The sequence below is a fragment of the Melanerpes formicivorus genome, unplaced genomic scaffold, assembly GCF_026170545.1.
Source record: "Melanerpes formicivorus ecotype bairdi unplaced genomic scaffold, bMelFor1.0.p_v2 SCAF_5, whole genome shotgun sequence".
Lineage (NCBI taxonomy): Eukaryota > Metazoa > Chordata > Aves > Piciformes > Picidae > Melanerpes > Melanerpes formicivorus.
This window is the reverse complement of record NW_027142357.1, coordinates 24,936,428-24,950,668: the sequence shown is the minus strand read 5'-3', so window position 1 is coordinate 24,950,668 and position 14,241 is coordinate 24,936,428. Positions and strand designations below refer to the sequence as shown.

Sequence of the window (14,241 nt, the reverse complement as noted above, 5' to 3'; positions counted from 1 at the left end):
GCCCCCCCCACCCGCGGGGCGGGTTGCGCATGCGCGCGGCGCCAGCGGCCGCCGGTCCCGTACCCCTCAGGCGGTGCCGCCCGCCGCGGCCGGTGCAGTGCTCGCCGCCCCTGGTGACAGCAGCCCCTCCCTCTCCCCCTCCCGCAGCCATGGCGAGCGGCCGGGCCGAGGAGGCAGCGGCGGCTGCGGCCGAGGAGGAGGAGGAGGAGGCGGCAGCGGCGGCGGCGGAGCGGCTGGCGGCGGCGCTGCGGCAGCGGCTGCGGGGCTGGGAGGCGGCGCTGGCGGCGGCGCAGCGGCTGCTGGTGTGGGAGAGGCCGCTGCACAGCCTGGTCACTGCCGCTGCGCTCGGCGGGGCCCTGTGGTGAGCTGGGCGGGGGGGAGGCCGTGTGGGGCCGGACGGGCGGCGGGGGCTGCCCAGCCGAGGCTGCGCAGGCCGGGCGGGTGGCTCTCGGGGCGCTGCTTGGCCAGCTCTTGGCAGGGGCCGTTTGTGAGCCTTCGGGCTCGAGGGCGATCTTCTCTGGGCTGCCTAAGGTCTGCGCTTGGGCCGCAAAGCCGAGGGCAGCTGCGCCCCGCGCCGCCGGGGGATGCGCCTGGCCGGGAGCAGCCGCGCTGTTTTCCTCCGACAAGCATCAACAGGCCACTCCCCGAGGGGGGAAAGTGCCAAGAGTTCGGGCAGGATTTGCCCCGCGATAATAAAATGCAGCTGGGCCAAACTGGAGGCTCGCCCAGGCACGTTTCTGGTTAATTTTTGCATCCGTGCTTTATCGGTTCGCTTCACGCCGTCATCGCGGCCGGTAAGCCCCGTGGCCTCCTGCAGCGGCTGGCTGCAGTGTGGCGTTTGATTTAAGCCCTTCTGCTCGTTAATCTTTTGCTGGAGGGTGCTGGTGTTTGGCGGGAAGGCCGGGGCAGCTCGGTTGGGGTGCGAGTGTGTTCCCTGCCTCTCGAGCAGGGAGGGCAGCGGCAGGAGCCGGAGGGTGAGTGGCAGAGCCCAGCTGCGGAGCGGAATGGAAAACATCCTGTTTGTTTGTGTAAACAGTGAGCCAGTGTCACTGGCGAAAACGCCCTCAGCCAGCAGCTCTCCCAGCAGAAAAGGTCAGAATTGGCCAAGGAAAGAGTTAAAGGTTGGTTGCAGATGAAATAAGAAGGGACAGGCTGAAGTCAGGGAAGAGGAAAAGCGTGTGACTAAACAAACCTTTGAAGTCACCATGAAGAGGTTACTCACCTTCTGCTCCCTCATCCGTACAATTAGAGGTGTAAGTGGTAGCCAGGTACTTAAAATGGTTTTGGACTTCTCTACCAGCTATAAAAGTCTGAAAGCTTAGCTTTGAAGTTAGTGGGAGGGGCAGAGGTGCACCATGAGATGGCAGAGCTGGTATGATGGCTAAGGGACTGTGCATGAAAAGGTCAAGAAGAGCAAAGGATGCCTAAAATGTGGGACAACAGAGAGATTTAAATATCATGGAAGAGGAATTCTCTATGGTCCCATGGAGAATTCAACCAGTATCCTTCAGCTGCAATCCATAGATGAGGCAGAATTGGAGGAAATTCTTCCAAAGCTGATGTGTTAAGCTACAGAGTTGTCTCATGAGAAGGGATAAAAATGTCATCATGTGTCCTGTAAGCCCATGGAAAGTGTGTGGCTGTTTTTCTGTGCTGCCTAGTGAGGCAGATCTCACTTCCAAGTCCTCTACCTCTGACTGCAGTTTAGCAGGAAGCACAGCCCTTCCCTGTGCTGCACAATGAGATGCTTTCCAACTCCAGTCATTGTTTGGTACGTTTAAGATTAGTTCTTATATTGGCAGATACTCTCTGGAGAGTAACAAGGTAAAATAGCAGGCAACTATTCCTTTTTGGAAAGGAGCCTTCATGAAAGGGGTGAGTGAGGAATGCTGATGCTCTTGCATGGAGGAGAGGAGGAATGCAGACGGCCACTGCTGGCACAAGGCCACCCTGAGACCTTTGTTGTTCAATGTGTGGAGTGGGGAGATAAATTCTTTGATGGTGGGATTGTGTGGCTGTGTATGAGCTGGTATTTGGCTCATGCCAGTGTGTTGATGAAGGAGATGAAAGGAGTCAAGTGAGCAACTAAGCTGTCTAAGCATTAGTCTCTGATTAAATATGGGGAGAAGTATGTGATAAAAGAACAAGCATCTAGAAGCAGGTGCAGTTTGTGCTTTGGTTCTAGCTGTGAGTAATGCCAGACCTCATGGTGACAAATAGGATGTCATCAAAGTCAAAACTTTTGAGCAAACAAGCTGATTCTCGACTGGTCTTTTGCTACAGCAATCAGTATTTATGTTATCCAGAGCCCCTACCTCTAGTATTTGGAAGGGCTTGCACCCATACAAAGGAGCATTAGCTTTGTTTTATAACTGTAGGAGGAGCTCAGGAGCCAGGGGAAGAGAGCACTGGGAGATGGCAGGTAGTCAGCTCTCTGGTGGTGGGCAAAGGCACTGTTTGAGAATGTGCTGTGGTGAGAGTGGGTGTCTGTGGAGCACAGTGCTTGCTGCAGTGGCCAGTAGCAGTCAGATGCTCTGCCGTGCACTGGGCTTTATCTCTTTGCTCACCAAGAAAGTAACTTGCAGCCTTTCTCCTGCCTAACACTTTCATGTTTGATTTCTAGGTTGTTTTCCTCCACCTCCCTGAGACCCCTCTTTCTCCTCAGCATGTCTCTTCTTGGCATCCTCTTGCTGGAAAGGTGGAAGCCCAGGTTCCTGTTTGATTTCTCAGGTATGTGATAAGCAGCACTATAGCAAGTGACAGAGTTCACTGTTGGGCTGTGGCCACAGCTGGTCCTTTGCTGGCTGTCACTTGGATCATGTAAGCTCTGCTCCTACTGTAACTGCAGGCTTTTCTACTGGTGCTGCCTCTTTCCTAATTGTGTCAGTGTATTAGGGTATATCCTAATACTCTGGGCACAGGGAGAATTGCCCATTTTGAGAGTGACCAGGAGCCCAGCTAGCTTGTCAGGGAGGCTGGTGGCGGGGATGATGCAGTGTTTCTGCCATGTCCTTTTCTGTCCTGCAAATGCTACAGTGAAAAGATCATTCCAGGTCTGAGCACATACAGCCAACTGACCTGGGGGAAGGAAACTGTGTCGGTTTTAGTTCAGTGCAACGTGGACTCCTGTCGTGAAAGAAGTGGAGCAGACGAGAACCACTTCTTGTGGCAGGTAGCAGAGTGTCTGACAGGGAGCGTTAGTGTTTTGTACCTGTACTGAACAGCATCTGGTCTCCAGCTAATTGGTGAGTCTGATCACTGGGCTTATCTCTCCCATTAACTAGAGGATCTTTGCCAATGTTGAACAGAAAAGCAACAAGAGAGTAGCCTTTTAACAGTTATAGGCATGGATGGGCTGCTGTCTGCTTTGAGTGCCTCCTTCAATGGATTTTTTTAAGTGACTGTACCCAGACCTGCCTACTGCATCTAGTGCTGCTGTTCAAAGGCTGCTCAGGCCCTCCATCCCTGCCCCCCTACTCTAGGGAGGGTTTCTGAATGAAAGCCCCTCTATATGTGTATTTGCAAGGTGCCCTTTATTTGACCTAAAAGGGTACTGACTTAAAGGGTGCTTTCACAGACGTCCTGATAAGATTAGATATATTTCTGTAGTCTTGAAACTGTTTGCTTTGTGTGGTTCAGGTAACTAGGCAGCCAAACTGGACTGACCAATTTAATTTCCTGCTTATTCACATTGGATTTTTAAGGGGATAGTTGAAAGCCAACCCAAAACATCTCATTTGAAACAAGTCCAGAACTGCAAAAAGCCTGATGTCCCTTGCAGAATGGTATCATTGAGGTATGTGAGGGTAGAATTTGCCCCAGCAAATAGCAGGCTGTAAAAGTTGTATTATCCTGGAAGAAACAGGAAATCTGTACTGCAATCAGGTTATATAATGCAGAGTAGTGAGGGAAAAAAAAACAAACAACCAAAAACCCAAGAACCTCAAAACAAACAAAAAGCCACCACCAAAACAAAACATCCAAAAATCCCCACAACACACCAGGGGTTAGGCTAATCCTGTGTCATCAGGTCTGCAAGAAATTAGTTCCCATCCTACTGAGTGGTGTTCTTCCCTAAACTCACTCCTTCCTGCTTTCTGCTCCTGGCAGCAAAGATCAAGAACACCTTTCTGGTGTGCCTAGTTAGGTCACAGCCCTGATTTTGACATGGTCTATTGGACCCTGTTTCCTCAGCTTCACCTGAGGAAGGAGCAGTGCTCCGCATTCCTGAGGGGCCTCTTGTTGGCACTGCTGAATACTTTAGATGTTCTTCTGCAGTTTTCACTTCCTGCTGAAGCAGAGCTGCAGCTTTGTGGCTTTCCTCCTCAGTGCTTCCTGTGAGCCTTTCCAGGAGCTTTTGGAAGTAGGTCACTACCACACCTTCAGGAGTACATAGATACACAAACCTCAGCTTGTGGCAGTTCTCTGTGTCTCGGGTGACTGCTTGTACTAAAACCTTGGCGTGTGTTTTGCAGTTACTCACACACTGTAATCAGGGACCAATTAACAGCGGGGAGATGCACAACCTTTTTAGGTCCTGTCAGAAGGGACTGCATGTTTTCAGCACCCATGCAGGGTATTTGCTCTGCTTGTGACCACCTCTGCATGGGGTTCCACTTAAATATTTTTTTAAGGACTTAGGAAGCATCTTAACTTTCTCCTGAAGTGAGTATGAAATAGGGTTTTGTGCCATTGTTTGGCAGCTGTGTTTAGGATCAGTGTAGGAGAACATGGTGTGGAAGAGCTTTAGCAAGGCCTACGTTGCAGTTGAATGCTTCTACTCCTTAAAAAGGGCCCCTGCTTTCGAGCTGAAGTTCACACACAGATGAAGAATGCCTCTTGAGGAAGCGTTGAAAACCTGTAAGAGCCAAGGAATTCATCAGCGATAATTTGTCAGTACCAATGTGTAACCTAAACTCCTGCACGGCTGACTGGTCTCCCAGAAGAGTCTGGTGTGTGTCAAGTGGTTTCTATTAATCCACAATCTGGTGTGAAATGCTGACAGCAAGATTTCAGCCAGTTATTGATGATCTGAGGCCAACTGGGAGTGTGCTCCTTGCTGCCTTAGTTGTATCAATACTAGACAGTATGGCAACACAGGTTGGAGTTAAGCCTTACCTGAGTTAATGAGTCCCATCAGAAGTGTTCCAGGTTTTTTGTGGTTGGGCTGTTCCTCAAACAGGCATTAGACTCTGGTGCTTGGAGATGGACAGTAGGCAGACTGCTCTACTACGGGAAGGAACACATAGCTGATTTTAAAGACAGCTTGTGTTTGCCAATTAGTTGAAATAACATGAACACTCTGCTGCCTGCTGAAATGTTCTGCAGCTCCCCAAAGCCTCACCAAAACCTTCAGAAGCAACTAAGGAGGATTGTTTCACTCCCTCTGCTGGCACATTTTGGATGGCTTGGATTACTGCAGCCAGTCAGAGAGTGGTGGGGCTCCTGTGCCACCCTGCTTAGCGTGTTGCTGGCACATCTGTCCCGCAGAGTACCACAAGCATCCCAGCACCTCGTTTGGTAGCCGGTACAACCAGTATAGCCATCCATCACAAACAGGCCAGTGCCAAATGTGATTTATTTGATGACTTAGTGCAGGTAAATAGATGAGGCTTTGAGATGCTGCTGGGTTCCTGCGTGCTGCCATTAAGCAGCTTTAGATTTCTGAGCACATTAACACAACGCAGCAATGGCGGTCCTGTGAGGAAAACAGCCCCCCCGCGGGGGTGGAGCTGCCTCCACGATACTCACTTCGCACCCCGAGCTCCCTTTGTGAGTGGTGTCTGCCAGCTCTCAGACAGCCCTGCCTAGCAGGCGTGGGGAGGGGAGTGAATGGGCAGCCCAGAGTGAGAGCAGTTGACTCCTCTTGTCAGGCTTGATTACTGGAAATCTGGGTCACACTCTCAAAGAATCACTTCCTCCCCTGGGCGAATGGCCTCCCGCCCCGCTGCCTGCGTGCCTGCAGCGAGAGGAGGAGTCTGGCATACTGGTCCCAATGTTCTCTGGCTTGAAAGAATGGTGGCATGGCTGCTACAAGCAGTTGCTCTCTTCTGAGGTTTGAACTGGCATCTGAAGTCTCACTGGGTGTTGGCAGTGATGGATGTTGGGCTCTTCTGTGTGTTTCCTTGGAAGAGCCATTGCTGCTGATGACTCCAGGGAGGATTCAAACCCCTTTTTGCTCATGTTGCACTTTCCAGCCCTTTTTTAACAAATAGCCTGGAGTTTGAACATAAACTCCCTTCCTTTATTTTGGTCCTGTTTATGTGCAGTGTCAGGGACAGGGTTCCACTGATTTTTAGAACCTCTTGGACCGAGTTTGCTGTTGGCCAAACAGCATCAAAGATGTATCTATCCCTACCACCTTTAGGACATTAGGCTGACAGGGAGAGAAGAGTAGACCTCAAGGGGCCATTACAGCATGATCATGGTGTGTTAAAGACAGGAGGCACATAAAGACTCTGCTGCTGCAAGAACTTTGCTAGAGCCTTGTACATCTTCAGATGCTACTCAGCTGGGCAGGACACCCAAATCTGTGGGCAGCCAGGATCATGAGTTGCAGTTGTCACAGAAATACTTGGGGTGGCTTGGGATTTTTTTCCCTCTGTGTATGTCACCTCTGCCACTGAAACACGGCTCCTCCCTTCAGTGCTGTGTGGACTAAGCCCCTTTTGATTATGACTGGGTTGGGTGCAGAAAGGAATGAGGGAAGCTTTCCCTTGTATTTATCCAGATTGCCACACCTTAGGAGTGTAGTTACAGCTGTGCCTGGCACAAAGGGCTGTCAGGGGACATAAAAGAGCCCTAAAATGATGCAATTGCAGACAAGCCTGATGTTTGTGAAGGGATAGCGACAGAAGGGACATCTCTGGAATTTGTACACAGCATCCTGCTAGGGACTGTGGTTTGGGCTCGTCAGTGGGAAATACAGCTTAGACCTGTGAGTGCCATGTTGAGCTCTGAGGTGGGAGCTGAAGCTTTGCACAGCTCAGGGACCTTGCTGGCAGTCCAAAGGGTTAGTCGGCTGCCCTCAGCATGGTGTTGACCAGACGTGTGGAACACTGGGGCAAGCTGTGTGACCCCTGCAGCAGAGAGCCCACTTGTTAGCAGCAGGGTGCACCTCACACGTGAGTGTTTGTCAGTGTGGGTTGTGAGGTGTGCTGGGGCACCCTGACACCAGGCTCTGGCTGTTCCAGGCATGCTTCGCTAAAGCCTACACAGCTCAAACTCCAAGCCAGTGGTTCCTGCTTGTGGGAGAGCATGATGAAGGTCCCCAGAGTGCATCCCCAGCTGAGGATGATACATCTCCAGCTCTGCTCTGTTCAAGTGGTAAAAATGTCAGGTTGTGTTTTTCATTTGGCTGACTGATCTGCTGTGTTCTCTCTACAGCACAGCCATCGGAGGAGCCGGGAGGGGAGAGGTAAGCTCACTGATGTGCTCCTCGGTGAGAGGGGAGAGAGGAGAAGCCTTAATTCAGTGTGGTGAACTTACCCACCCTTTTTGCTGTTGTCAAGAGATTGCATGGCTCCTGCTGTGAAACGTTAGCAGCTTCTCCTGCCTAGAAGCTGTTTTATCAGCTCAGGAGCCACAGTTTGAGACTCTAGGGAAAGCTAGTGTTCTTTTAGCAGTAAAGCTCAAGTGCTTCTGATGCTTTAGGTTTCTTCTCTGGGTCTGCCCTGGACTATTTTAAGAATTCTCCAGAGAGAAAGAAATCCCTGAGGATAACTCTTGCAGGGTGTGCATGCTGTCTGTAGCTGGCCATGGTTATAGGTCTTAGCACCATACCCTGGCTATCTTGGACTTGGTGCCAGAGAAGGCCACGTAACTGCTTCCACCTCTAGTGCTTCTGTCTGTGTGGCTTTGAGTATTGGGTTTGTGGCATGGGGATACTGTGTTATGGTGTCTACTCCTGCTTGGATTGGATGTCTCTTGGCTCTCTTCCTGATTAAAGCGAAAAAGTATCTCCAAGTGTCTTCCATAGTTCAATTGAAGGTGCAGACAGCATTTTGGGGTCAAGCCTTTGGTAGGCATCTTTACATCTCAGTGCAGTTGTTCCCTCCCCAACAAAACAGACCATGTTCAAAGATTGTCTTCTTGCTCTTGTCTGTCTCTAGTGAGGGGGTGACTTCAGGGGCACAACCTCACCTGCTCAGTGTCCCTGAGCTGTGCCACTGTCTGGCAGAAAGCTGGATCACCTTCAGGCTGTACCTGCAGGAACTGCTACAGTACAAGAGGCAAAATCCTGCCAAGGTAAGCTGGAGCTACCTACTATTCTGTGCAGGGGCTTTTCTTTCCATTAGTAGTGACTTAGGAGATGGAAGAATGTAAAGTGAGTATTTTTACAATTGCTGTCCCTGTTTAACATTTGCTGTCCATTCTTTTCAGACTTTGTGCCATGGGAGGCTTAAATAATGAGTAATTGGCTTCCAGTATTGGTGACTGGAGCTGAACTTAACCCCTTCTGTGAATGGCTAGCTATGTTTAATTTTATTTCTTAGCATGCAAAGAAAGCTCTTACATTAGGAGTGGGGAGGGGCAAAAAGAAAAAGGAGTCTACATTCTCTGCCCCATTCATGGGTTCCATTCCAAAGCTGGTCCTACCTATTGTGTTTAGCCAGGATTGTAGCTAACCAAGTGCAAATGCAGCTGTGTTCCTGAATGCATGGAAAGCTGTCATTAACCTTTTCCTGATGTCTATGATGTAGGTCATTTGGAGAGGGTTTGCAGACAGGAGTTGCCTTAGCTTCACAGAAAATAGGCCAGAGCAGCCACTGAGGTTGCATCAGGCTTGATGGGGGGTCTAGCATGCTGAAAGGAGTGGCTTTCTATCACTGCTGGTTACTCCTCTTATGTTAAAAAACTGTCCCACCTACAGGGAGTAGGGAGCCAGGACCAAGACACTTTCGAAGCGTGAATTCATTGTGAGCGAAGCCCTTAGAGCACCCGAGCTTTTATAGACCTTTTCCATTATGAATGAAACTCCTCATTGCTGGGTTTAGTCTGTCTGAACTCATGTTCTGGCTTCCACCTCTCCCCAGGAGAATGCAGGACAAGATGTCAGGGCTGCACCATTATATTTCTACTTTATCTGGAGGAGGAAGGTCCTGGTCTGGTGGGAGCATGGGTTCCTCTAGTACTTCTGCTGGCTGGGCCATGGCATAGCAATGGCACAGAGTCTGGTGGCTCTCTAACAGCTTCCTGTCTGTGTCAGGACAGTACAGACTGTACTAAGCTCTGCAGGAGAGGTTTACTCTAACATGGCAGTTTGCAATATCCCATCCTAGCCTCAAGAAACAGAATTCACTTGATAAAGAACTGTCCAACAGAGTTTTGAGTTGTTTTTTTGGGGTGTTGGGTTACCTTGGTCTTCCTGCACTTGAATCTCTAATGCTTACAGCTTAACCCAACTGAGCTGTCTGAGTCATGATTGTCAGCATCTGAACAGACTCAGTGCAAAGCTGGTGTGCTGAGCTTGTTAGGAGCATCCCTCATTTGGTTCTAATGGGGTTTCCTGCACGGGTTGCATAGACGTGTCTCTGCTTCTTGTCACTTCTGTTTGTTCCTCTCTCTTCCTTCAGTTCTGCATGAGTGTCTGCTCAGGCTGCCTGATTCTGGCTGTAGTTGGACACTATGTTCCAGGCATAATGATCTCCTACATCATTTGTGAGTATAAGCAGCTCTCTTGTCTGACTTAAACTGAAATGTAACCTGCCTGTGCTGTTGACACGCTGGTAGATGCACATTTGTGGTTTTCTCGAGGGGTTCTGTGCTAGGTGATTGAAAAACGCAGGCAGTGTGCTCCGGCGTGCCTCTCGCTCCGAGTGCATGCAGTACAAGGGTCAAGTCAGGAGAGGGAGCCGTCCTAAAACTTCGCTTTCCTCTTCCCTCCACGGCTGGGGGCTCTGCTGGTGAGGCTGCAGGCAGGCACCAAGCTGTGGCTTCTCAGTTCCTAGAGTGGAAAATCCATATCGAGATGGTTGTTAAAGAAGCTGTGTGTTTAGTAAATGAGACATTTTTCGCTGCATCCTGAGTCCCTGCAAACTCTTGACTGTCCAGGTGGTCTGCTGCCAGCACAGCTACACACAAGCTCTGTGCTGCTACCCTTACAAAAGTGTTGGTGATTTTTAGTTTAAATAACTGCATTTCAGGGCCTCTATGGCATTTGCAGTCACTGAAGTGGAGGGCTTATGTGCCATCTTAACATATATCCATATCCTAATGGAGATCTGTTAGGAAAACCTACTTAATCCAGCAGCTTTGGAATGAATACTAGCCATGGATGAGGACTTTAGGCAGTCATGTGGGAAAGCAAATGCTGTCCAGCTGTGCTTCTCTTGATGCAGGGCTTCTTGCTGGTAGCCAGTGAAGGACTGGGTTGTGCTTGGTCTCTCATGCTCCCCACATCCTTTGTCCACAGTGCTCAGCATTCTGCTGTGGCCTCTAGTGGTCTATCATGAGCTGATCCAGAGGATGTACACTCGTTTGGAGCCTGTCCTGATGAAACTGGACTACAGTATGAAGGCTGAGACACTGCACCACAAGCATGAGAAGAAGAGTAAGGACCCATCTTCTTTCTAATTTTTTCTGGTGCTGTCCTCCAAGGGTGGAGCCTGAGCAAAGGGACAATGGGAGAACACATCTGCTGACACTGTGGTGAAAGGCTGCAGTGGGGGAGAGGAAAACAGACTGAAACCGGAGTGTTACGGGGAGAGCAACTGAGCAGGTGATCCTGGGGACAGCAAATGGGAGCAGCAGATTACAGCAGTCACAGGCAACCTCAGGGTTCTGGGAAGACTGTGCAGTTTCATGGGGTAGTAGAAGTAGTGGGAAAGTGATGTATAAAAGTGTAAAACTTCTTCAGTCTCATATGAAGCCTTTGTTCTCTTTTTCATAGAGCGACAAGGGAAGAGTGAGCCTGCGGCCGGTGACGAAGCGACGGCAGAGACGGAGAGCGAGAGTGAGGCAGAGCTGTCAGGCTTCTCCCCAGTGGTAAGAGCACAGAGAGGCCCTTCCATCCGGTCTGTAGCAGCTTGAGAGTCAAGGGGTTGTCCTGAGTACAGCTAAATTGGTAGCAAACAGCAGAGTTATTCTCTGCAGAATCCCAAGGACAGAAGGCCTCTGATGAGGGTGGTTTGTGTCTCCAATCCAAGAATTCAGTGCCACAGGGCTGGTGATGCAGTAGTAGGACAGGATGAGCATCCTCCAGCTATGTGCTGACCTGTGGAATTGCTTTGATGGCTACACTGCATGCTCAGGGAATATGAATGTCATCTGAAGGAATGAGCTTTCCTGGCATAAGTGTAGAGGAGGCTCCTTACTGCTGGAAAAAGGGAGGTGGGCAGCACTAGTGTCTCTCACACAGTTCACTGCTCTGTCAAACTGTATGGGGCCTTTCTATATGTGCACCACAGAAACAAACCAGTATTGTCCTTTACAGCAGCTCTGGGCATGTAGCTGGGCTGTGTGGTGGGAAGCTCCAGCATTCAAAGGAATGCAGATTCTTGAACAACTGCTACTTGTACAGGGCAGCATTGGACCCAGCATGAAAGCAAAAGGAAAGGAGCATTCTGTTCCTTGGCAATCCTAGGAGAGATTGAAGGATCAAAGCCTTCTGAGGCTTCTAGAGGGTGATGCCATCTTGTGCTGGCTCTTTCAGGTTCTTCACTGAGGGCAGACAAAGCTGCAGGCAGTGAGTTATTGCAGGAAAGCCAATGAGCTGACTCTGGCCTTCCCTGGCAGTGCAGTGAGCATTTTGCCCTTCCTGCTTTCATGCTGTCTCTGTGCAGAGTCTCTCCAGCAAAACTTCTGCCTGGAAGGTCTGGTCTATGTGAAGGTGCCCATAGCCAGCACTGGCAGTCAGACACCCAGGAATTTGTATTTCTGTCTTCATCCCATGCAGGTGGATGTGAAAAAAACTGCCCTGGCACTGTCAATCACAGATTCTGAGCTCTCTGATGAGGAGGCTTCCATCCTGGAGAGTGGGGGATTTTCTGTTTCAAGGGCTACCACCCCACAGCTGACAGACGTTTCTGAAGGTATGTGATGATGGAACACTTTGCTGTCTTCCTAGTCCTGAGTGTTTTGCCCTAGAACAACTGTCCTTCCAAACACAGGGAGAGAACCCAGCTATCTGCAGGGGAAAGGCTGGTCCTGAATGGTCATCTGTTTCTGATCACTGCCCTACAAGGCAATGCTCTTTTATGACTCCAGTGAAGGAGCAAGGCCATCCACAAAGTCCTGCAGAAATAATTGGATGGTTTAGTAACACACCCAAATATGATGCTGGGTAAAACAGGTCAGACACTCCACCCTGTCAGACTTACAAGCTCAGAGAAGGACTGGTTAGTGGTGAGGAATGTGAAGGTAACCCCTCAGATGTGGTCACTTGAGCGTCTGGGCAGGAACAGGCAGGTGACATACTGTAAGTACAATGTCCCAGACCCTGTGGGTTTTAATCAAGGGGTCTAGATACAGACAGTGTGAGCTGGAGAAGGAAGTCCTCTCTGAGCAGAGAGTCCATTGAACAGAAGGAGAAAAAGGGTGCCCCACGTGAGAAGGGAATAACTTCAGCTTCTGTCCTGCTGTGTTCCCAGAGCTGGGAAAATGCCCAAAAGTGAGCCCTAGTGTGTTAGCTGGGAAGAGGTGGCTGGTAGATGTCAGTGCCTTCAGTTGAGGTGAGAGGATCTGCACCTGACTGCTGGTGCCTTTCAGACCTGGATCGGCAGAGCCTGCACAGTGAGCCAGAGGAGTCATTCTCCAAGGACCTGGCAGAATTTCCCTCCGTGGAAGAATATCATTCCAGAGACCTGGGACCACAGAGCGACGAAGACGCCTTTGGCGTGCCTCTGGGTCCTGAGCTTGCTCATGCTGACCATGAGCTAGACTCAGCAGAGAAGGAGGCCGCGGACTCTGACCTCTCCATCCTTCGTCTAGCGTCTCCTCTCCATTTTGTAAATACGCACTTCAACGGGAGTGGGCAAGTGGCAGGAGGCAACACAGAGCCAAAGACTGTCCCTGCCCCGGGCCTGGGCATCTGCATTGATACACTGAGCGAGGAGATCGTCACCACTGCCATTACCACGGCTGTGCAAAACACCCTCTCTGCCCTGCTGCGGTCCTCGGAGGCCAGTGAGGGACCCTCCCTCTCCGAGTTCCTTCCTACCGAGCCTGAAGAGAAACTGAACTTCCAAGCCCAGCTGTCAGAGAGCGAAGTGGTGGAGACAGAGACAGCAGCTCCACCAGAGGATGAGGAGGAAGCAGATGACTTTGAGCTACTGGATCAGGGGGAGCTGGAGCAAATGGATGTAGAGCTGGGGCTTGGAGAGGAGCAGGAGGCACAAAAGTCTCCTGCCCCTCCAGTTCCCGCCTCTCCCATGCTTGCTGAGCTGCCAAAGCAAGGAGATGAGGAGGAGGCAGTGATGACAGCAGCACCCATGTCTTAGGTCGTCTTCATGCCCCTCTTTTCCTCCATCGTCACTGGAAAACAAGGAAGAACTAACGTGGTGAACGTGCAGTGGGGTTTTAGATGTCTGTGTTGACTGGGATGGAGACGCGTCAGTGTTAATGTGCTGTGTCCGGAGTAACGAGTCTTTTCCATCCTTCTAGAGCCCGGGCTCTGCTGGTGGGGCGGGACACGCCCCTGCCCTGCGGCTGGGGAGGAGCCGGCTCCTAGAAGCCTTACACCACAACCCAAACACCACCCCCAGCAAACGCTTCCTAGTAATGGTGCGGTATTTCGGTCTGTCTTCTGTTTGTCTTTCGTTTTGCACGCAGAGTACCAAGCTAGCTGTAGCTGCTGCTGATTCCCACATCCCCAGTAGGACATATGCAATCTTATTTTATTGGGTTTTTAAATGGCTAAAAGTGTAAATAATTTTAACTTTCCTTGGTTTTGTTGGGGGGGCGGGGGGTGCACTGACACACTTGGCTCTCAGGGGCTAGGGGGAGGGTGAGGGCTGTTTGAAGTTGGAGGGTGGTAGCAAGGGGACGAAAGCCAAGCGGTGAAGAGGCCCCTTCTGCCAGCCGTTGTCATCGTCCGTGTAACTGTTTGAACGCGCCCTGGGATGGTGTTTCCCCTGTCTGATCTGAGTTCTGCTGTTGGGTGGCTGTGGAGATTTTTGCAATGAATGAAACTTGCTCCTGGCCTTGCTCAGTACTCTACTTTCTTCCTGCTGTGGCCGCTCCCGGGCACCTCTTGCCGTCTGTGCTCGGTCGGGCATCGCGGCATGGCACCCGAAGACTTGG

The 14,241-nt window shown here is 50.7% G+C and overlaps 1 protein-coding gene across 2 annotated transcripts; it reads left to right on the top strand.

Annotated features, from left to right (window-relative positions):
- Nucleotides 1-43: 43 nt before the first annotated feature.
- Nucleotides 44-14,152, top strand: RETREG2 (reticulophagy regulator family member 2). Of its 2 annotated transcripts, none has more exons than XM_068138844.1 (9): nt 44-361; nt 2,624-2,730; nt 7,387-7,417; nt 8,112-8,247; nt 9,576-9,660; nt 10,415-10,552; nt 10,892-10,986; nt 11,897-12,032; nt 12,709-14,152. In XM_068138844.1, the coding sequence occupies exons 1-9, from the start codon at nt 150-152 to the stop codon at nt 13,437-13,439; spliced, it is 1,671 nt and encodes a 556-aa protein (XP_067994945.1). In that variant the 5' UTR covers nt 44-149; the 3' UTR covers nt 13,440-14,152. The 2 variants fall into 2 exon arrangements, with proteins under 2 accessions (XP_067994945.1, XP_067994946.1); XM_068138845.1 differs by lacking the exon at nt 44-361 and adding an exon at nt 778-794.
- Nucleotides 14,153-14,241: the final 89 nt, after the last annotated feature.

What these genes read in the sequence shown, in the direction of transcription:
- RETREG2 (XM_068138844.1), top strand. Translation starts at nt 150, where the DNA reads ATGGCGAGCGGCCGGGCCGAGGAGGCAGCGGCGGCTGCGGCCGAGGAG. An exon ending in AATGATCTCCTACATCATTT is followed by an intron (nt 9,661 to 10,414) that starts GTGAGTATAAGC and finishes CTTTGTCCACAG; the next exon opens with TGCTCAGCATTCTGCTGTGG. An exon ending in TGTCAGGCTTCTCCCCAGTG is followed by an intron (nt 10,987 to 11,896) that starts GTAAGAGCACAG and finishes CATCCCATGCAG; the next exon opens with GTGGATGTGAAAAAAACTGC.